Consider the following 24,150-nt stretch of genomic DNA (forward strand, 5'->3'; position numbering starts at 1 on the left):
AGCCTTTTTCTTTAAGTGTCTGAGAAAACGAGCATGTCAGATATCGCTCCTTTGGAGACATTGCAAAGGGATCTCATTATAATATCACCGCCCCTTAAACGTACACCCATGGCATCATCAACTAAAAAGACACTCAGGACAGGTGACGGCTGCGAATTGTCACAAAAGCTTATCATTTTTACCTGTTTTTAAACCCTGCCAATTTAAACATTCAAAAGAGTTCAAAACATTCAAACACAAGAAGTGGGAAAGCTCGACTGAGTAGGCTACTCTCGCACTGTGTCTCACAGACAGGAACACCAAACCGAGCTCTCCTTCAGAAAGACTGTGTCCTCCTGCACCTGAATGAACAAATGCAAATTGCGAATTAAACAAACAGAAACAGATGTGAAAGAGCCAAATTAGCACTACAGTGTTCTGGTGTTCAGGGCACAGGGCACCGTTCTATCTCAGAACGGTTAACCAACAAATCTGCCTATTCTTGCTTTTGTACCAACAAATACATACAAAATATGTCAAAATACCCATCTAGGGAAAGTTTGTTCGAAAAAACAGTTGGTTTTGTCTTAAGTGAAATTAAACAGTCATTATAATAGATGCATTGTGCCTTAAAATAACTGCACCTAATTTACCAGCTCTGCTGTCAGTGTCTTTAATGTTAATCCAAGAAAATGAAATAAAGAAAATCACTCACTGCTCTTGACTGAATTACTTTGTAGTTTTAACAAGAATTTATCCACAGACAAACCAAAAATTAAGACACCACATATAATTAGGTGCAGGACATTATAATTTATGAAATTGAGTATAGCAAAATATTGCGAACTGTGATGTATTATACCTAAAAATTCTTCATACTGTAGACTACCAGTGAAATTGATTAAAAAAAAAAAAATTGGGGACCAAAAATCATTCAGACACTTTGACCTGACCATGTTTTGCTCACATGTTTTTTTCTTTAATTGCTAATGCAACCTTTTTACAACACAGACTGAACAAAACTATGCATTGCTTGGTAATTGGTCAACAAAGAATTGATAGTTGTGTAAATATTGTCACACTAACAGTTGTCTGAAGTGTTGGTTGATTGTAATCCATTAGATATCTTTCTATCAAAGTTATCTGACATTATTAAGATGAATTTGTTCTGACAGTTTAACTCTGATTTCTTGCAATATTTTATTACCAATTTCTAAACTATAGCAAATAAACTACAAACTTGAAAAAACGTAAACATTGTATAAATAGCACAAATAAATAAATATAATGAACATGCAAAATATAAATACTTTCAAACAGGGCCTACTGGTACAACATGCACCGGGGCCCCGCTAACCCCAGCAACGGCCCTGCTGCTGCCACACAGATCTTTTGTGGCTTCGATATTATGGCAGACACAGCTGGATTCAGAGGTCGAATGGTCCATTGTGCGGTATAGGATATGCATTCATTCATGCATTTGATTCTTGCACGAAGGTACTTCATGAAACGGATTTCGGACAGGCTTCTGAGGCAGAGTAATGGTTTAATGATCTACAGCAACACATAGAGAGCTTTAGTGATAACTAAGTGGATATTTCATTACTGCAATATTAATTTCTCGCTAGAAATTACATAAAAAGTGGAAAACTTTGTTCAGAAACATACATTTGCACACAAACTGACCACCGACCGCAAATTTCAGATGCCATCTTTATTTTTTGGTTTAACTGTCACAGAATGGAACACACAGGATTGTGGGATATCAAAGGCAGCGAAGGATACATCTATGCTGCCTTCAAAAATCGTCCAGATTAAGGCATCTCAGGAGATAGGATCTGAAGCTAACATTGAATTCGGATGTGCCTTGATGACTTCCAACCTTGGAATGCATCCTCCAAAGGCAGCATTTTTCAGTTTTCGGATGCATCAACTATCTCCCGGTTCTTACTTGGGAATTCAGTTCACTGGAGAATCACTCTAAACGGTTCATTTGAATCAGTGAGTTGTCGACTATAACAGCTGCAATCAGATCAATCTAATTCGTAAACAAATCATTTGGTGTGATTTGAGATCCGATTTAAAAAGTTGATTGAAAAGAGTCATGAATCAGAAACCGCGTCTGAATGTCGAAGCATGTTATGTATTGTAAGGAGTATTGATATGTTTTATGAAATGTAGTGAAGTAAAAAGTATGATCCTATTCTTTGGAATGTACTGAACTAAAAGTTACTCAAAATAAATCTACTCCAGTAAAGTACAGACACTTGAAAAATGTACTTAAGTTCAGTAACAAAGTAAAGCTACTCCGTTACTGACCACCACTGCTGAAAACAAACATTACAAACTACCAGGGCCACTGCTGGCCAGATGGGTGCCCTAAGCAGGATTGTATTGTTGCGCCCCTCTTCCTAAAATATGATAATGGGAAAAAAAAAATACTACTATATGGGTAAAAACAGAATTTGAATTAATGAAAAAAGTACATTTAAAATAAAAAAAATTTTTTTTTTTTTGAAATTACACTTGTAGCTCTGGACAGACTGGATACGACTTTATTAATACAGTTAAGATGTGGGAATGGCGCATCGTTTTTTTACCCTTTTTTTGGAGCAGCTGGTATGGTGCCCCCCTGGGAGTTGGTGCCCTACGCAGACTGCTTACTCTGCGTGTAGGGAGCAGCATACTGCAAACTACCATTTTTAAGTTATGTGCCTTTTAACCAGAACTGGTTCCCTGGTTGAACTAATGCCGTGTTCCAGGCAACCCATAACCCGTGTTTTTCCAACCTTAATCTATTCATAAACACTGACACGTGGGAGTTGAGTGGCTTTGATGACGAGGGCGTCGGGGTGCAGGCTAAGAGGTTAAAGCACTATATAAATAAAGGTGACTTGCCTTGACTTGATCGATATACTCCCAGTTCCGAGCTCTGACATCACACAACCCGCGAAACAATGATGGCAGCCCCTATGGATAATATTGCCTATGGACAGGGGCATAGATTACGCGGGGGACGCGCCCCCCCCCCACCTCACTTTTAATATCACAGAAATTTGTCCCCTGCACTTTTTTCAGTCGAGTGTGTTCGCATAGGGTTTCCGGTTATGGCACATGAGGAGTAGACGTGTCCTCATCTTGAAATGTCCAAAGGAAGGGGAAAACAAGTCGATAAAGACAGAAAAGGTGCCTCTTCGCCGGGTGTTAGTGTTACGCTAGCCGAGATCAGTGCTTTAAACGATGACCTCAGAGCATCTATCACCGCGAATTTCAAAGCATCTTTTGAAAGTTTGGCAATGAAGTTGGATAACATTCAGTCCACAGTGGCAGATCATGATTTTTGCATCGGGAATCTTGAGTCCGGCACTACGGAGAACAGTCAAGAGTGAACGACTCGAAGCTACATGTTCGGGGCTCCAGAAGGGTAACGAGTGGCTTAAGGCTAAAGTCTCAGATCTCGAGAGCCAAAGCCGGCCCCAAAACATTCGAATCCTGGGCTTACCCGAGTCAATCAAAGGGCCGCATCCGTACTTTTTTCTCCCAGCTTCTGGTCGATTTCCTCGGATCTCAGGTGTTAACCTTGCTGCCCGAGCTAGACAGAGCTCATCGCAGCCTCGCACCTAAACCAACGCCTGGGCAGAGACCGCGACCCGTCATCTTGCGATTTCATCGTTTTCAAGTGAAGGACTTGAAGTGAAGGGCAAGTTGATGTATGAAGGACAAAAAATCTGTATCTTTGAGGATTACTGCTCCGAGGTTTTGAAACTTTGCTACGAGTATAAGGAAGTGATGTCATCATTGTACAAACGCGGACTCAAGCCTGCACTTCTGTTCCCTGCTAGACTGCAAATTACTCTTCCAAACAGTGAGAAGAAATGGCTGGCTTTGGTCCTATCCTATCTTTATTCCAAAGTCGTTTTATGTGACACTAGACAGCTCTATTTCTAAAAAAAAAAAAGAAAAAAAAGATTCGGAAAGGCATTCTGCAGAAGACTAAACAATTAGGTGGTCTAGTTCTTCCTAATTTTCTAATATATTATTGGGCAGCAAATATACGCACCACTCTTTACTGGTTCCAGCCAAGCAACTCTGTCAACTCCCCATCCAGGCTGCATATTGAGAATGCTTCATGTAAATCATCTTCCCTGGCGGCTCTTTTATGCCTCCCATATACATTGTCCCCAATGAAATATTCAAATAATATAATTTTAAAAAACACTTGAAAAATCTGGAAAATCTGGACCCAATTTTTGCGACATTTTGCTCTTCATAATACCCCCCTGTTATCCCCAATACATTCTAACCCTTTGTTTTCTCCCTCTATTTTAGACCGTGCTTACACCTCTTGGAGAGACGTTTGGTTGGTTTCTATTGCAGACCTTTACATCGATGGAGTTTTTGCATCTTTTGAACAGTTGACTTCTTTTTTTTTTCATTTATTTACAAATTCAAGATTTTGGCTTTCCAAAAAATAAAAAAATAAAATATATTGACTCTAAGATTTTAAATGATATAGTGTATAATGTTGCAAAAGCTTTTTATTTCACATCCTTATATCAGATCCTTATATTCAAAGAATACTGAAAAAAATGTTGATAATCAGCAAATCAGTATATTAGAATGATTTCTGAAGGATGTGACACTGAAGACTCGAGTAATGATGCTGAAAATACACCTTTGATCACAGTAATATTAACATTTACATTTATGCATTTGGCAGACGCTTTTTATCCAAAAAAATAAAATCTTTTGAAATCAGGCTAACATTTTTTTTTTTTTTGCTTAACATGTTTCCTGGGATTTGAACCCACAACCTTTTGCATTGCAATTGCAAATGCAATGCTCTACCACTGAGCCACTTGACTTGTAGAAGATTACAGAAATCTTATATTGTTATGTTATATATGTGTGTGTGTATGTGTGTGTGTAATTTCTGTCCCCCTCACTTCTGAAAAGACGGCTACGCCCCTGCCTATGGATGAAGTTTATGCAAGTGGTACACGTTGAAAAAACAATTTAAGGATGATGTAACGTTGCAATAAAATTAACAATCTAGCTACAAGTCCTAGCACTCAGGAAGTTTGGCGTGACTTGCCTGGAACGCTACAAAGTCATGAGTTGTGGTTTGAAATCGTGACTTGCGAGCTCAAAAACCTGCCTGGAACGCAGCATAACAGAAAGATTTGTTTCATCAAGTAATGTTTACTCAAACTGAGCACAACTATGTTTGTATTTAAGAACAGGTAAGCCATTTCAAATTGTACAGGATTCTATGCCCATATGGTTACTTCAGATGTGAAAGAATTTGGCACATTTTATTAAACCTATTAAACAGTGTTGCGAACAAGGAAGTTATTATTAAAGTATTTCTTTATATATATATATATATATATATATATATATATATATATATATATATATATATATATATATATATTGCATGAATAACATTAAAATGAACTTTTCCACACTATTGTTTTCAGTGACATGTCAGTCATCTTTTGGTCCTTCAGATGTGTCCAGGCATGGTGATTCCAAAGACTCTGTGGATATGAATAGGAAAATCATTGTTTTACATTGCTTTGTCTACTTAAACATATACTTGTGCATAAACCATTATGCAAAAATCAGGGGAGTGATATTTATATACATAATAAATATACACAGGACACACTCATATATTATGTAAACAAATACTTTTATTTTGGATGCAATTAATCATGATGAATCGTTTGACCGCACTACTGTAAATACCCAATTCATTAAAAAACAAACAGATTTTCTTTCACATTTTCATACAATATGAACTAACAGAGCAAGTCTTGAAAAGCTTACTTAGGTGTGGTTTCTACATTATAATGAAACATTACCTAACTGTAACCAAAATACAATGCTTGCTTGGTTGTCGACTCTAGAACAGATATTGATATTTAATATTTAATGGTGTATTATCAAATACACTCTCATAAGAATGCTGTAATATAGGTACTGTATCAATAGCATCTGAATTAAAGTTATAAGTGGACAAAAACAGTTTTCCACAGGCAGTGCTATGCACTGCTGCACCGTGACCGAAAGATAAAGCTGTTGAAGACACAGTATAATCAGCACAACAGTAAATAAGTAACACATTACCTATTTATTGTTGCATTTGTTCGTTTTTTTTTGTTTTTGAATAATCGCTGAGCCTAATTAATATTTATTTAGAATGGATGATGGAAAATTGCTATAAACTCGCTATAAACGGTTTCTGGATTTAAACATGACTGTTTCGCCTTTTAGAAAGAATCTTGAATACTAAACGTTCTACACAATTCATTATTTAAACTTGTCATCTTAGCCTTTGGACGGGACTTTTATTTTGGCACGGTAATGTGACGTCATACGACTGCACCACGCACGTACAGCTGTGTTTCGGTTGAAGAAAGGTTTGTGTGTTTTTTTTTTTTACTTTCCATATTTCTAAGTCAACGCTAGCCAGCGGTGTATTTGGGGTAATTATTATTGAATGTGAGTCTGTTATGATTTATTTGACGGTAATATGCTTTATTTGTGAGAGGTGAGTGCGTCATCAAATGAGTAAAAGTAATGTTAAAGTTGCTCGTGAATCATGAGAATCCTGTAAGTTAAATTAAAAATTAAGTTAGATAAGGTAGACTTAGCTGAATACAGATTACACTTACTCTGTTTGTTAAAATAGGCTTATTTGTTATTTTTATTTTCTCTCCGTTACTCTATCTACATGTCACCATTTCTGGTCATTAAGATTAAATTTAGCCCTGAACCAATCTACAGTAATCAATATAACATATACGTTAAGAGTATAGAGTTAATATAGATGCAATGTCAAATAAAATGTATAAACATTTTTTTGTGTGTAAAATCTGTGTGTAAATGTGACTCACAACGCTATTTTGCCCATTTTCTGAACTAACCCTTGAATTTTATTTAGATTTTGAAACATTTTTATATAAACTGTTAATTTAATATATGTTTGGGATGCCCTTTCATTTATGAAATGTATTATTAGTATATAATTATTGTGATTCACTGTTTTGAATCACTGACACCATCTGTTCAAAACTGTGTAAATACAAAAACAACTAAAAACCTACTGCAAGTAAAGTCATTAAAGGGGACCTATTATGCAAATTCAGTTTGCATGGAGTTTGAACATAAATGTGTGTTGGCAGTGTGTGTACACAACCACCCTATAATGATAAGAATCCACCACTCAATTTTTTATCTCTGTAAGTAAAAAGCAGTGTCTCCCAGCCACCTGTTTTCAGCATTGCTGCTAAAGTGATGTCACATTAGCCACAGGCCCTGCCCACAAAATGTTACTGACACTGTTTATACTTAGAACCACCCTGAGTGAGTTCACAGTGAGCTGAACACAGTCCGCCATTGCTGCACTGACGAGAATGCCTCCCAAGCGCTTTCGGTGTTCTGTAGCTGGATGTATGAATCCACATAGCTCTCTCCATTTACTCCCGAAATCGGAGCCGCTGAAGACGAGGTGGATTAATTTTGTTTTCAAAGAAAATGCTCCCTCAATTCTACCGAAATTCGTTTACGTCTGCGCAAATCATTTTACGGACTGCTTTGTGAACGAGGGTCAGTACAAAGCAGGATTTGCACAAAAGTTGCTCCTGAAGGATGGAGCAGTGCCAACTGTTCGTGATCCAGCTACACCTCCAGAAAAAGTAAGTATCACACGTTTGTTTTCAAAATTGCTTTTCTGAAAGATATTCTTGGCACTCTATAAGGCTAATGTTGCTAAAGCTACCATTGTCTGTCTCTTTTAACTGATGCTACCTTCACATGCTACCAGAATGATAGGAATGTGGTAGTTAAAGGGGTCATATTATGCAATTTCAAAATTTCCTTTGTTTGTGAATAGACAAGATCCCTAAAGTTGAAAAGACTAAAGTCTCGGATCCAAAGAGATATTCTTTATGAAAGTTTAGACTCGTCCAAGCCTTCTTAAACGCTTGGTTTAAACACGCCTATTTTTCTACGTCACTGTGTGGGAAGATTAGCATTATGCTGCCCAAATGTCACACGCTTGAGGTATTCAGCCAATCAAAACACACTGGATAGCTGTCCAATCAGAGCACACCTCACTTTTCAGACCAATGCGTTTCAGAAAGGCGGGGCATAGAGGCGATACAATAATTTACATTATGTGGAAAATGGGCACTTTGAATCCTAAACCACAAACTTAATTCATTACCACAAATAATGTTATTTTTAGGAATATGATATGACCCCTTTAAAAATTGCATAATAAAGCTAAGCCGACCGCTTGAATTTGTCAAGCTCATAATCATATGTGGGACTTTTGCACTGGCGGACCTTTTCATAGTGCCAGAACTAATTGTGGAATCACCCACTTTTAGGTGATTTTTAGTACCGGACTGCCTTTGTCAAGAACCAAATTAGCTCCTACACCGGAGCAGGGTCTAACCAGCACAACTAGTACTACCTGTGATGTAAGTAGACATTGATTGGTCAGACGCGTTCGAAAATGCCCTCACCCACCATGATCTAAAATGCCATGTAACATACTGTAAACATTGTGTCAATTTATTTTGCAAGTATGATGAACAGCGATAAATGTACGGATGCTGAAGAGCAGGCACTTGTAGCAAATATAACACTTCCAGTTGTCTTCGGAATTTCTAGTGCTAATTTCTGTTCTTTTAGTTGCTTTATGTATATGTCGACATTCCATGTCCATTATTGTGAAACCCCCGAAAATCCTAGAAATCCTCCTGTTGTTAACGTTGTTCTTTGTTAATATTGTTGAACGTCATGCACAAATGACATCACTGTCGACCGGCTTACATCACGTCCTAGTACACACTGTCGGTGCGAATGCAACCCTTTAAATGGTACTGGGAAATAGTGCAAAATCATCCCAGTACTTAAGTACTGTACATTAAGTTCTGGTACTAAAGCGGTGCAAGAGGAACTATAAAGTTTGTGTTAGCACGCAGTGGCACCATGAGACCAGCTATGTTGTTATTTTTATCATGCTGATCTCTGTCTTTGTAATTCATAAATGCTCATTTATTATGCGCAGTACAATCAGATGACTGCCTTTTAAATCGAGTATGTTTTCTGTAAAGATATCGGGCTTGTACTAATAGTGGAGTGTTTATTTGCAAAGGCCAGCACATCAGAACAAAGCAGCCAAAAAAGGGATATTGCTTGCCAGACAGACGCAAAACCTCTGACCAAATCTGTTGGTACCCAGTTATCAATGGAGACGCTTCATGCTCCCTACAGTAGTACTGGTATGTTAAATGTATTACATGATACTGCTTATACAGGGGACCTATAACTAGTCTTGTTACACAGTCAGTGTCACATAACACTGAGACACAACTGCTTTGTACATTACAGGTGTCCAAATGACAGATAATGTTTTGGACATTGACAGTTCGTTTTCACCAGAAACTGGTGTAACATTTATGTCCTCTACACATACAAAGAGGCCATCAGAGAGACCTCGTGTAGAACTGGAGGAAGAGGATGACGAAGAAACCCTAATGGACACATCATCTACAGTAGCACCTGAAGAGCAATGTTCTACATTTGATCGTGCAGAGATGGACGCAACTTTAACAGAGACAGCAGAAATGTTGTAAGTTCCAAAGCTGTGCATATGGTTTAGAAAACGGGTGTCGAACTCTGTTCCTCGTTGGCCACAGCACTGCAGAGTTTACCTGCAATCATTACGGGTTGTTCAAACCAGACGCGACTATTATTTAAAGAGCAGTCTCGACTCGGCTAGTCCTTCTGACATTTGGCTGAGCCGCTGGTTCTGATGTCTCTTTTGTAGTTAAACATAAAATATATTAAAAAATATATATATATATAATATATATATATATTATAAAATATATTTCCTCCATTGTTGTTTCGGATTTTGCCTCCACTTGCTAGGTCGTAATCACTTTACTGATAGAGCAAGCTCCTGATTGGTCTTTCAGTCCTTCACACTGCAGGAAGTCTATTCGCATCTTTGCATTGACTTAACATGTAAGTCACTCGCACTGCATCTGGTGTGAACGCACCTTTATTAAACACACTTGAGTCAGCTAATCAAGTCCTTAAGGCTCGGATATGAGTTAACACCCCGGTTAAGTTTTTATTATTATTATTATTATTGTATTTTGTGACTTTTGTTTTTAATGTTGCTTACCCAATATGTGTTTTTGTTTCTTAGTGCTCAAGCATCTTGTCCCATTCATAAAATCAGAAAATACATCGTGTACGAAAATTGCATTATGGAACTGTTTGAGGTGTGCCCAGTTTGCAACCGGAGCTGTTCTGTGCGTTCTCAAAGGATTGGAACTTTTGTACGAGTTGAACAACTCTGCCACAACTGTCAATATTCACGGAAATGGAACAGCCAGCCAGTACTAGGCAGCACTCCAGCTGGGAACCTCCATATTTCTGCTGCAGTCTATCTTTGCGGGGCTTCATTCTACAAATTGGAAAAAGTAAGTGAAATGCCAAGTACATTAAAGGGTTAATTCACTCAAAAATGAAAATAATGTCATTAATGACTCACCCTCAGGTCGTTCCAAACCCATAAGACCTCATTTTATCTTCAGAACACCGTTTAAAATCTTTTAGATTTAGTCCGAGAGCTCTCAGTCCCTCCATTGAAACTGTGTGAACGGTCTACTGTCCATGTCCAGAAAGGTAATAAAAACATCATCAAAGTAGTCCATGTGATATCAGAGGGTCAGTTAGAATTTGTCGAAGCATCGAAAATACATTTTGGTCCAAAAATAACAAAAACTATGACTTTATTCAGCATTGTCTTCCGTATCTGTTGTTAGAGTTCAAAACAAAGCAGTTTGTGATATCCGGTTCGCGAACAAATCACTCGATGTACCCGGATATTCTTGTACCAGTTCACAAACAGTACACTGACTGAACTGCTGTGAAGAGAGAAGTGAGGATGAACATCGGGCCGAGCCAGATAACGAATGAAAGATTGACTCGTTCTCGAGTCAATAACCAGTTGCATCAGTGATGGGAAGTTCGGTTCTTTTCCGCAATCGTAATGGCGTCATTGGCGATGATTGCCCTTGATTCAAGCCTTCGGTTTACCCGCGCTCATAACACTAGCACAGAATCAGTTCAGAATCAATCACCAATAGAACCAGTCCAGTTCAGATGCGCTGTGTGTCAGTCAGTCTGAATCAAGCATTCGCAGTATCATCAGCTCCTTGGTTATCAAATTGGACGTGTCCGACTAGAGGTGCTCCGATCACGATCGGCCGATCGTTATGTGCATCTCATCAGTAAAGCCGGTTATCTAATCAGCGGTTAATTCCATCAGGTGCGTGATTTCACATAGAGCAGCTGTTACTACACAGAGCCGTTGTTAACTGAGAAGATGCGCCAAAAAACGCTGAAAATGAAGTGGATTTGCGCATCTTCTCTATTAACAACGGCTCTGTGTAGTAACAGCTGCTCTATGTGAAATCACACACCTGATGGAATTAACCACTGATTAGAGAACCGGCTTTACTGATGAGATGCGCATTAACGATCGGCCGATCGTGATCGGAGGACCCCTATGTCCAACAGAAACGGTTCTCGGTTCATTGTACTGGTGATCTGAAAACCAATGCAACCGGTTCTTGACTTGAGAACAAGTCAATCTTTAGTTTGTTATCTGGCTCTGCTCGGTGTTCATCTTCAGTTCTCTCTTCACAGGAGTTCAGTCAGTGAACTGTTTGAGTAAATGAATTACTCCAGGATAGTGGTTTGTTTGAACTCAGAGGGAGTGTCAGCCTCATAAAAAAAAAAGTTAACAGCTTAAGTTATTTGTGGATTAATGCGTATTAGAGATGCAAACCGTTTCAAACGATTCAGATTGATTCGGTGAACTGGTTCAAGAACTTCGTTCGCGAACCGGACATCACTACATTGCAGTGTCATGAACACGCTCACAACAGACCCGGAAGAGAAGACAATGCTGAATAAAGTGGTAGTTTTTGAGAGCTTTCGGACTTAATCTAAAATATCTTAAACTGTGTTCCAAAGATTAACTAACCCTTTAACAAGTTCTCATTAGCAATTATTGTATTTTTAAACACATTGCCATGTTAAAGTGTATTATTTTACATTAGTAATATGCATCATGGTCTTGTCTGCTCTTTCTGTCACTAGATATGCACTACTATGAATCTGCAGCTTTTTAAGCATGACACCTTTCGGCGCCATTCCCGATTATATGTTGAGCCAGCTATAGTGTACAAATGGATGCACTGGCAGAATGAGATGCTACATCGCCTGAGCAAAAGGGAAAGGGTCATCGTTGGAGGTGACATGATGGCTGACGCACTAGGTACACAGTTGTAAATAAGAAGGATGTTCGGGTACTTTCCGATAAATGAAGCCGAACATAGACTGGTGGTATCTAACCGAATTGAAATCAATGCACACGTTGTAATAATGCTTTGTAAAATATAACTTTGAAGGGAACTCTGCAAAGTTTGGAAGTTATACCTTGATGGACCTTCAGACCAACACCGTTGTGGACATACAACTGGTTCAGGTGGGAGAGAAGACATATCAGTATTGAAAAAAAAGTACATTTTGAATTACTTGTTTTGCACTTTTAGATGATGTTTTTTTTTTTTTCCTACTTGTCTATATCAGAGTAGCGAAGTGGAAGGAAGCTACCATATGGAAAAAGAAGGATTACAGAGGAGCCTTGCTCTGATGGAAGCTTATGGTGTTACTCTGGAGTGTATTGTAACTGACCGCCACCCACAAATACAAAAATTCCTCCGAGAACGTAACATCAACCAGTTCTATGATGTGAGGCACATCGAAAAAGGTTTTATTCCTTATAAATCATACAAATTCAATAAAATTTATTTATAAGTAGGTGTAATTTAAGAAATTGTGACAGCAAACATAACTGTATTTACTCTCAGTGGTTAAATGCGTCTATGATTTCATTTACAGGAATTGCGAGGCAGCTTGAAAACATTTGCAAGTTGAAAGACTGTGAAAAATTAAGGGAATGGCTGAGAAGCATTAAAAACCACATTTACTGGACTGCAGCATCTTCAACCACTGGACCAGAAAGAGTGGCTAAATGGAGCTCAATTTTGAACCATGTCAGGGACATACACACACATGAGGATCCAAACTTTCCTGCTTGTCTACATCCTCAAAAGAGAAGCAGAGACAGAAACAAGTGGCTTGTTGCCGGTATGATACTGTGAAAGAGAATAGGTTCTTGCAACACACTATTTACAAAATTGAGAGACAAGTCAGTAGAAGAATAAATAATCTAGAATTAAATTATCATTAATTATCATTATTTGTAAGTAATCCAGGTTGTTGTTTTTTATTTTATTCTTTTATTCTTTTCATAGGAACTCAGGCCTTCTACAAGCTGGAGAAAGTCATGACAAACAAGCAGATTTTGAATGAAGTCACCAAACTGAGTCCACATCAACAAACTTCATATTTTGAGTCATTTCATAGTGTTATTCTACGCTTTGCCCCCAAAAATGTGGTGTTCCCTTTCCTTGGAATGTTGTGCAGGTGAAGTAATTGCCATTAAAATGACTTTACTTCAATATAGGCTGTTTTCCTGAATTGTGTCTGTGTGCTTGCAGACTATACCTGGCTGCATTTCATTACAATGAAAATGCTGGTGGTGCACAAACAACATCATCAACAGGACATCCACTATTCAAAGTGAACTTTCCAAAGGCCAGGAAAGGACAATGCACGGTCAAACAAGTGAACACACCACCAACATTCAGTAACTTTTTTATTATTATTGTTATTATAAATTAAAATGGAAATTAGCATTATTGCAAGTGTCTTGGAAGTTTGACTACAAAAGTTTACTATTTACAATTTTATGTTGTGTTATTGCACAGGGTACTTGGGTGACCTGCAGGACCTAATATTTGAGCATGTTATTGTTGACCCTGCTCCATACATGAATGAGGTACTGAAGATACCCATACCACCAGACCTTTGCAGAGTATGAGAGGCCAGACGAGGAGGTCATCTCCACCATGGTGTCCAGATTTAATCAACAGAGAGTCTGAAGCCAACATATCTGGTTTGATCATCTGCCTCAGTTAATCTTCATCACCACAGAGGCTGGAATCACAATACATACCCCAACAACCAAGGAAACCCCAGCACCAGCTCACAAAGGATTGAAATTCCTGTATTGCATATAAGCACAGTCTATGATTAATCATGTATTTTCTTATATTTCTATACAGACTGTTAAATATTCAGTTGTTCACAAGTGCAATCTAAGACTCATTAAGTTTTCTCTTTTGTATAAAAAAATTTCAAATATTCACCAGTTTGTTTACAGTATATTTATTGTTTTTGCAGAATCTGCAATGCCCATTTGATTATAAGCAAAAGTAAGATTCCTCCACTAACTTTTTATACAAACTGTGAAAATAATCACTTGTATTTGCAGAGCATATTGTTATGAAATTAATAAATAGAAAGTTTGTTTCGCCATATAAGTTGTCAATTTCATGGTTGCAATTATGAATATAGTTATGCATTTACTTTTGTTAAGTCAGTATGTGGAGGTAGATCATAAATATGGTATTATCGCTCTTGCGTTGCAATTTTCAAACAGTATTCAGTGACACTTAAGGCTGTTTATACTTCTGTGTCTAGTCTCTACGCCGTAGAATGTGCCATCAGTTTTAATTTACACTTCTGTGTCATTGTCCGCGTCAACGTGCAGTACACATGCAAACCGCTAGTCTGTAGTGCCCACGGGCATGTTGCTTGTGTAACCCACAAACCACAACTAAAGCTGAAGAAGAAGCAGCTTGTTCAGAAAAGCATCAGATAATTTATTTAAAACTACAAAAAGAGACGACAGCAGCGTAACAGCAGAAGATGGAATTCTTTCAATCTCCACAAGGACTTGTACCATGGCAGAACAACTGTTTGTTGCAGACAAAAAAGTGATATAATACAACATTTTATAATGAATGATAATACACTTTTTCTTTGCTTTGTTTTATTTTGTAACATTAAAATATATTTAAGTGCGAAACGCATACAAAACTCAAATACATAATGAAGTGAGAGGTACTAGCAGACTACGTCAGACTACGCCGCAGTCTGTACATACTACGCACAACCTATGGGGTAGTTTTGACTTAGAAGTATAAATCAGCCTTCACTGTACAATTCGACATAGCCATAAGGTTCCGTAGTCGGCTCAATAATTGTTGTATGCGTTCTGAAGAGACGGCTCCAGTCCAGGATGCATAGCCGTACATCTGGGAGTCTGCTCAAGCTGTTGCATCCGTCTTTCCACCTTTATTGCAATAAAATATGTAAGATGAATGCATGTCAGCATGTTGACAGCAAGACCAATTATAACCGTATGTTTACTAAGCTATACTTTTCCTACTTCCATGCAGAATATGTTCTCTGGCTCTGTAGACATCTTACAATAGTTCTCATACATACACCTACAGAAGTTATTGCTTATGACAGAACATGCTAAAGATTTACTTAAAGTTATCTCCATATGAACTACATAAAAACAATTACTAACCATTCAGAAACTTCCTGTCACATTATATGTGTTGTCAAAAAGGGGACAAACACAAAAACTTCTGGCTCATACCCTAAACGTGGCTCAACAATCTTAAGCTATAAAAAAAATGTATGGTATTTTGAGCTAAAACTTAACAGACACACTCTGGAGACATCAGAGACTTAATTTACATCTTGTTAAAGAAGACATAAGTACCCTTTAAAGTGTAATCTAATAAATATAATGTACAGGTCATTCAGTATCTAAACAAATGCATATGAAGTATGTATGTTTATTAATTTGTAGTGCTGTTATTTATTTATTTAGATAATCAGGCCATTCAGGTCCATTAAATATGACTAACTGACTTCCTAACAAGAGCACTGACGACTAAACTAGGGAGGTGACTGAGATGCACCCAGTGATATTAAATTGGATATATTTTTCTTTCTGCTAATTTTTTCTTCTTCTCATTTTAATTATGACAGATTGTCCAAACACAGAAAAACTCCTGGTGAAGCAACTGAGATCCGCGCCACACACTATTATAATAATGGCGTTTATTAAAGAGGAGAGTGAAGACTTCAAGATCGAAGACGTTTTCAGTCTGAAACAAGAAGATACTGAGGAACAAATAGGTTGGTTTTCAAAGCTGTACTCAATTGATCATATTTTTTTAAAGAATATGTCATTAGTGTTCTGATTTAAAGGGGTCATATGAGGTTGCTAAAAAGGGCATTATTTGGTGTAATGACATGTCTATAACGAGGAATGGCTGGTGGACGGGAGTTGTAGCAACCACATGAGAACTCCACTTCGTCCACAGTGAAAGCCAATCCGGTGATCCACATCCCGAAGTTGATGTATTTCCTCAGCGACCAGCACGGATCAGCTCTAGGCATGACAAAGCGGATATTGAGCTATTTTGGAAGGACAAACAAAGTAGTCTCACTTTCACATTGAAACACACAGGTTCTCCACGACATGGTGCCGGCGGCAATAACAAGCATAAAAATAACTCCTCCTTTCTTTGGGTGAACATTTGGGCGCATTTTGCAAATCTTCCCATATAGTGATGTAGAGATGTGGGGGTGTGTTTAAAACGAGCAATTTTAGGGGGGCGTGGACAAGACTTAAAATATCTCTTTGGATTTGAGACTTTAGTCTTTGCAACTTTGCAGATCTTAGAGAAAGAAAGAAGAAAAAAGAAATTGCATCATATGACCCCTTTAATAGTCTTACCCCGTAAGTAATTTTATTTGACATCAAAATGGATTGAGGTCACATGGCCAGAAAAAATACTAATGCTACCTTAATGTGCAACTGATATGTTACTTCCATTTGTTATCTCATGCATTACAGTGTTTCCCACACACTTGCATTCTATTTGTTGTGACATATATTGGCTAATTCATTCTCTGCCAGCAGGAGGTGCTTGTAGAGCAGGAGAGATTGAGGTTTCCACAGTAACGTATGTAATCAATTAAGTCCTGCGCTCAACGCTGCTTTATCAGATGTTATAAAAAAAGATGAAATTAAAAATGACATTAAAATTTTCAAGTTCAGTGATTTAAAAACACCTGCATCGGATTTCGATTTTAAAAATCATGCAGTGCTCATGTTTAATGATGTCAAAGCCTTTTGGAAAAAATCTATTTGACGTGGTCAGTTTTGATATTGTGGCAGGCCGCCACAAATAAATCATTGTATGGCAAACAAGCATTAAATAAAAATGTATGATTTAAATAATACATATGGTTCATTGACAAATAAGCAGTAAAACATTGGGTAATATATTTATGTAGTTTGAAGTCTTTGAGAAAACGTGTAGGGTCACTAACTGTGAAATCTTGTTGTCTCACTGTTTTTTTTAAATACTTTTACTGAACTGTAACATAAATTTGTCCTATGGTGTCCTATGATTGCACGAGCCTCAACTTACACGACCTTGATACTATCAATACATTATCTGTTATTAGTCACCGTTTACACCAAAAGCAATAAAATCAGAAACATCAAAATCAGGTTTCGGTGCTGGCCTAGTTACTGTTTGTTATTAAAATTTGAATCAGTTTACTTTTCTGGTCGAGCAACTAAAATTCTCTTTCCCTTTCTCCTTCACAAAATCCAAACTAAGGCAGAACAGTATAACATCAGTTACCGCTCGTTGACTTGTTTTAGAATGCTCAAATTAATTTATGGTGTTCTGCCGCTCATTAATATTACTGTACTAGTCTGCCATGCATAAATAATTATGCAGTGACAGCGTAGCACACATATAATCAGTAACTGATCACATTTAAATCATTTTCTTACACTTTTTTGTAACTTAATAAAATCCATTGCAATGAACATCATTGAAGATGTTTAATTCACAATCATTCTGAGCATTATTCCTGCTGGCAATCACATCAATCCTTAAGTCATTCTTTTAGGTTAGGCTAGTTTCATTCAGGTTAATATAAAAGCAATTATACTATGTCTAGCATTCTTTTACATTACTGAGCATAGCAAATAAATTGGTCGCAAAATGGTATCCACTCACATGTTTAACTTTTAGTCTGTTACAGTTTCATTACTGTATGCAATAGTCTATATGAGAGACTAAGATTACTAGATTTTATTTGGGTCTTACTATAATGATTTTGTAAATGGTGGACACCAATCAAATATTGATAATGTGTGAGCTAATGACTTTTGCCTTGGTGTGACTTCTCACTTTTGGCAGACAATGCATAGTACAGTAACTTCAAAATACGAGTAAAAATCAAGTTTGAGCTCACAATATTTTAATGTAGATAATTTTCACTATTATTACATCCAAATGCCAAATTTCCAGTGTCCTACCTATAATTAATTTGGCTGGACAAATAAAAAGCTTTAAAGTCATTTTTCTCACTGCACACTTTTTTCACACTTTTTTTTTTACAATGTCCTTGCTACGTTTCTGAGCCTTGATCATGTTAGCATCTTTGCTGTCTATAGGAGGGTCAGAGAGCTCTCGGAATGCATCAAAAATATCTTAAATTGAGTAATTAATGACAGAATTTTATTTTTTGTGTGATTACAAAAATGACAGAAAAAAATAAGAAAACCAATAAAACAACTGGAGAGCTCCACACATAGGCAGCCATCTGCAGTGCCATCTTAAATCAAGACTTTCATACTAAAACAGTAATCAACTGATTATGGTACTGGTGTTGGAATTGCCATCATTATCAGTTGGCATCAAGTTCTCCTGGGTTTGAGGAGTGGTTTATTGATATCAGAATAAATGATACCAAGACTTTTATCCGCGACTGTATCCAGACACTCTGCAACCGGTTCTTGACTCGAGAACGAGTCAATCGTTCATTCGTTATCTGGCTCGGCTCGGTGTTCATCAGTGTACTATTGGAGTAAATGAATTACTCCGGGATATTGGTTTATTTTAACTCAGAGGGAGTGTCAGCCACATTAATGAACCCTGCCTTAGGGGGCTCAAATGAGCTTCGGCATGGTTAAGATTGCTAGTGTGAGTACATCCTAATTATTCTCCTGCATTCCTCAGACACAAGTCTCTACCCGCCCATCAAGTGTTGTCCCGTGCCGCACTCTGTTGCATAAGTCTCTACTTTGAAGATGCCTGTTATAATGTTATGATGGAGGCTCTGGACACTGAGAATAATATTTTCTATATATATATATATATATATATATATATATATATATATATATATATATATATATATATATATATATATAATTATCATTATATAATGTTATATAATAGACTGTTTTATATTTAATTTGTTACAATAAATATTTTAACTGCTAGACTGTAAAAGGAATACTTGTTTAACATGTTTGCAAACCAAGTGCTATTGCACTTTTGTTTACATAGTAGTACTTTTAAATGTAAAAAGTGAACAATACATTACTTTTGAATCCATTATTGAATGTGTGCATAATGCAATTAATTGCCAACAATCATGTGATTAATCGCCTTTTTTTTTTTTAAGTATAATTGCCCAGCATTACTAAATACTCAAGGCTCTTAGAAGGCTTAACATTTCATTCAATTTGACACATCAGAGTTTTTGGTATAATGGTGAAAAGGACATTAATAATATATAATATAATATAATATAAATCTTGAATGACTCATGGTGAGGGATCTAATTAATGAACACATTTAAATGCACATTCTTAAGCCGATTATGCTTAACCCATATTCTTTTATCAAAGTAAGGTCATAAAAGGTGTCGAAGTCGTTCAGTTACAATGCACAATGTTTATAACTGCAAAACAGTATAATGTGTGAGCAGTAAGTTTCCCACCATGTTGCAAGTTGACATGTTGCAAGCTTTAATTTAACATCACAACTGACAAATGTATGGTATACTCCTAGTCAGATTCACAAATGATTATATTTTGACGTCACTACAGGGAAATAACCTGATTTATTAATGAAGTCATGTAAATGCAGCTTACTTGCATTGTCAGGTTACTGATGCATGTAAACAGTGGAAAACTGGTTATTTAAATAAGCCGATATTTGTGGTGTGCATGTAAACATGCTCAATGACATAGCAAATATGACACCCTTCCCATTTTCCTTTTAAGTACATTGTTTGATTAACATCAAATTAATTTCACCACCAGCTGACAGCAAGAAGTGCAACACATACAACAGATGGCTAAAAAGTTCATCTTTCTTTGTGAAATTAACCAGGAGTTAACATGTAATTTTCTTTTTTTGCCTTAGACTTGATGGTGCTGAAAGAGCAGAGTGAAGATCTGAATGAAAACGAAGAAAAATATCTAATCGAGAAACATCTTGATTTCATAACTGAGGGAAAATCTTTTAGTTGTTCACAGACTGAAAGTACTTCCTCACAAAAAAGTGTTCAGAAGGCTGATACAAAAACTCATTTTGTTTGCCAACAGTGTGGAAATAGTTTCAATAAAAAAATAAACCTTGAGGACCACATGAGAATTCACACAGGAGAGAGGCCTTTCATCTGCCAACAGTGTGGAAAGAGCTTCGCACGGAAAAGCAGCCTCAAGATTCACTTGAGAACTCACACTGGAGAGAAGCCATTTGCATGTGGTCAGTGTAGGAAAAGTTTCACACATAAAGAAACCTTTTATACTCACATGAGACTTCACACTGGAGAAAGCCCTTTCACCTGCAAACTCTGTGGAATAACCTTGAAACGCAAAGGAAATCTTAAAACTCACATGAGAATTCACACTGGAGAGAAGCCTTTCACATGTGATCAGTGCAGAAAATGTTTCACACGTAAAGGAAGCCTTAATAAGCACATGATGATTCATTTAAGAGAGAGCTGTTTTATATGTCATCTGTGTAAAATGGCTTTCAAAGACATGAAACGCCTTAAAAGGCACATAATGACTCACATTGGACAGAAGCCTTTTTTGTGTCATCGGTGTGGAAAGACTTTCACACATGAAGGAAACCTCAAGAGTCATATACGAATTCACACTGGAGAGAAGCCATTCACTTGCCAACAGTGTGGAGTCAGTTTCACGGAAAAAAGGAGCCTTATAGACCACTTGAGAGTTCACACAGGAGAAAAGCCTTACACCTGCCAAGAGTGTGGGAAGAGTTTCACTAGGAAAGGAAGTCTTAAAGTCCACATGAGGATTCACAACAGAGAGAAGCCTTTCTCCTGCCCTCTGTGTGAAAAGAGTTTCAGACATAAAAGAACACTTAATATCCACACAAGAGTTCACACTAGAGAAAGGCCTTTCTCATGTCTTCAGTGTGAAAAACGATTCTCAAAAGAAATAGATCTGGAAAGACATATGCAGTCTCATTCTAGCAAGAAATTGGCAGAATGCTCTGAGTGTGGCAAGATGTTTAAAGAAAGAAGCAACTTCGAAAATCATGTGTGTCTTCACTCTGGAGAATGTTGGAGCGCAAACAGATGAGAGGCTCAAAAGGCACACCTGTCTTTGATTTCTGCTTTCAAATGTTATTATTAAAAATAAAAAAAAATTGCCTTTTCATATTTACTTAAAGCACAAAATAAACCTGAAAGAACATCAGAACTTATTTAATTTCAACCGTGGAAAGATGTCAATACACAACATTTGTCAAGTTCAAGTCCATCAAAGTTAATCTACACGCTTGTCAGGTTTGTTTGTCAGGCAAGATGGCGAATACAGCTTTATGATTGGTCAGACAGCCTGTCAATCAAACTCTTTGCAATCGGTCAGTTGCTAGAGAGAGACAATGGCTTGAAAATATGGAATTCTCTGATTGGTTAAAATCAGTACCCAATTCATTTTTGAATGCCCCCTTATAGCACTTGTAAGAAAATGGAACCACACATACAAGGAGAAAAGCAAGCGATATGTGTGATCATAAATAGTTGCAAGTATCACTCATACCCTTCTAGCAATAATACTGACTCAGGTTTAAATGCAATTAATCAAACACTTATAACAGAATTTATCAGAATTGAAACTGACCTGAAAATTAGAGGCCCCAGAGTCAACATGGAGGGCCGTAAATTCAGAGATTCTGTCATTTAATGCCACAATAAGCTCTTAACTCCTCACAGCTCTAAAGCAAAGGATCTTTGTCCCAGACAAGGAAAGACCCCTCTAACATTGTCCATTTTAGACAGTTAACCAAGACAAATGGTGGAAAAACAAAACAGCACATCATGACTCTCACAAGGAAAGCCTCTGGTTTACCCCACCCAGACTCGGACTCCCTCTCAAGAACTTTCGACCGTTTCCTAACAGGACTGAATTCCTCACCACTCTCAGAATGGCACAGAGACTGGCTTTACATATGAAAAATTCATAAGATCATTCCAAAATGATGCTAAGAAGACCAAACATCCTTCCACTACATAACTCCATATCATGTCTATAACCCATGTTCAACAATTATGCTTAATCCAAGGTTAATAATGCCATTGGAAACCCAGGACGTCAATTGCTTCCCTTTCCCTCCTTCATTTTTTTAGTTAGTCCTCAACTTCCTTAGTATTCTTAATATTCTAAATAGTAATTACTGATTTATAATGAGAATGATAGTTTTGAAAATATAGTTGAGGTAACTTATATGAGCCAGATGTAATTGTCAGGAGCATCTTATGTGTGTTTGGTATGATAATTCATGTCTCAAATATTGATATCAGTCAATTCAGTGTAAAATGTATCATTCTCATTATAGAAATCATGACTGAATTAAACTTTGCCGGAGCGGGAAAATAAAGATGTTGATTAATGAATGTGGTTACAGCCTGAATGAAAGACAATAACTACATTTACATTACAGATTTTATGATGTTTTGTGACTAAAATGTAATTTTTTCCTCTCATGATAAGTCATGGATGTTGGTAGGTTTATGTTAATCAAAGCCATTGCACTAGGCATTATTTTTAAGGAGGCATATGTGTATATCTTTGGTGAAGCAGCATGGAGAGCCACTTCTGGGATGCTTCTGAAACATGGCACAGCACAGCAGGGAGTGATGGGTGGCATGACCAAAAATGTATATCAGGAAAATTTTGCTAAGCTTGTCAGTGAAGTACGGCTCTAATGTACTAATGAAGTATTTTCTAATATAATAAATGCTACTCCATCTGAAAGCAAGTGATGGAGATTTACTAATCACAGATCCCAGCTTTATTGACTAAATGTGCATGATAATCGCATTTGGTTATTTGAACAGCCCAAATAAGAACGCCCTATTTTGCTGTCATGATGAGTGGATAATGTTGAAAATTTTGCGCAATATGAAGGGTAATGTTTAAGGCTAATGTTTAACTGATCAAGGTCTTTTTTGGACTTATTGGGTACTTTTGGGCTTTTTGGCCTGCTTGCTTACAACCCATCTACCAACAAGAAAAAATAAGCCATCTAGTCTTGCTACACTCTTTTCTTTCTTCAACTTAACCACTTTCCTGTTGAGAATCTCATATTTAAGCTACGTTTTGCCATAAAACCATGTCTCCTTCTTTGTCTTTGCCTGCCTCACACTTCAACCAGCCCACAAAACTCCGCATCCATCCTTCAGCCTACGACCGTCCTGACTGGCCTTCCCAAGACATCACTCCAGACGTGAACAAACCATCCACAAATCAACAAACTTGGGAAACCTTTGTAAACTCCATAGTAGAGAATCCCCAGCACAAGTAATGTGTCCATACTATAACTGAACTGGTACATTAAATATAGTTTCATAGCCTGTGAGAGTGTGTTTGTGTTCATTCGTTTACAGATTCATTTTAGAATTGTTAGTAAAGTAACGTTGGTATTTAAAGGCATGTCCTGTGTGTTGTGCTTACAAGTTAATGTCTTAAACTGCTGATATTGTTATTGTGCTAATAAATAGTATATTCACTATACTTTGGATATTAATATCCATTTCGTGGTTGATGGTTGCGGCCTGTTCGACTGATTGCTGGACAATTCATTTGATCAGTTGTAACGCAAACACACGTTTGTTTTTTGTGAAAAGTGGGGACATCCCAGAGGCGTAATAGTTTTTATACTGTACAAATTCTATTCTATGGCCCTATAACAACCCTAACCCTAACGGGAAACTTAAATG

The 24,150-nt window shown here is 37.2% G+C and overlaps 2 protein-coding genes across 3 annotated transcripts; both read left to right on the forward strand.

Annotated features, from left to right (window-relative positions):
* The first annotated feature begins 6,324 nt into the window (after window positions 1–6,324).
* On the forward strand, window positions 6,325–23,944 carry LOC127951911 (gastrula zinc finger protein XlCGF57.1). The gene is made up of 3 exons (XM_052550055.1): window positions 6,325–6,407; window positions 16,060–16,209; window positions 20,319–23,944. Exons 2-3 carry the CDS (start codon window positions 16,125–16,127, stop codon window positions 21,506–21,508), a joined length of 1,275 nt encoding a protein of 424 aa, XP_052406015.1. The 5' UTR covers window positions 6,325–6,407; window positions 16,060–16,124; the 3' UTR covers window positions 21,509–23,944.
* On the forward strand, window positions 6,360–14,647 carry LOC127951906 (uncharacterized). 2 transcript variants are annotated; one of them, XM_052550044.1, is made up of 12 exons: window positions 6,360–7,685; window positions 8,382–8,474; window positions 9,155–9,281; window positions 9,391–9,631; window positions 10,217–10,493; window positions 12,181–12,358; window positions 12,492–12,568; window positions 12,673–12,853; window positions 12,985–13,233; window positions 13,401–13,572; window positions 13,647–13,795; window positions 13,917–14,647. In XM_052550044.1, the coding sequence occupies exons 1-12, from the start codon at window positions 7,404–7,406 to the stop codon at window positions 14,027–14,029; spliced, it is 2,139 nt and encodes a 712-aa protein (XP_052406004.1). In that variant the 5' UTR covers window positions 6,360–7,403; the 3' UTR covers window positions 14,030–14,647. The 2 variants fall into 2 exon arrangements, with proteins under 2 accessions (XP_052406004.1, XP_052406005.1); XM_052550045.1 differs by lacking the exon at window positions 8,382–8,474 and having other exon boundaries at window positions 13,917–14,642.
* Window positions 23,945–24,150: the final 206 nt, after the last annotated feature.

This window comes from Carassius gibelio, chromosome B3 (assembly GCF_023724105.1).
Source record: "Carassius gibelio isolate Cgi1373 ecotype wild population from Czech Republic chromosome B3, carGib1.2-hapl.c, whole genome shotgun sequence".
Lineage (NCBI taxonomy): Eukaryota > Metazoa > Chordata > Actinopteri > Cypriniformes > Cyprinidae > Carassius > Carassius gibelio.

What these genes read in the sequence shown, in the direction of transcription:
- LOC127951906 (XM_052550044.1), top strand. Translation starts at nt 7,404, where the DNA reads ATGCCTCCCAAGCGCTTTCGGTGTTCTGTAGCTGGATGTATGAATCCA. An exon ending in CAACTAGTACTACCTGTGAT is followed by an intron (nt 8,475 to 9,154) that starts GTAAGTAGACAT and finishes TTATTTGCAAAG; the next exon opens with GCCAGCACATCAGAACAAAG. An exon ending in CATGATGGCTGACGCACTAG is followed by an intron (nt 12,359 to 12,491) that starts GTACACAGTTGT and finishes ATAACTTTGAAG; the next exon opens with GGAACTCTGCAAAGTTTGGA.
- LOC127951911 (XM_052550055.1), top strand. Translation starts at nt 16,125, where the DNA reads ATGGCGTTTATTAAAGAGGAGAGTGAAGACTTCAAGATCGAAGACGTT. An exon ending in AGATACTGAGGAACAAATAG is followed by an intron (nt 16,210 to 20,318) that starts GTTGGTTTTCAA and finishes TTTTTGCCTTAG; the next exon opens with ACTTGATGGTGCTGAAAGAG.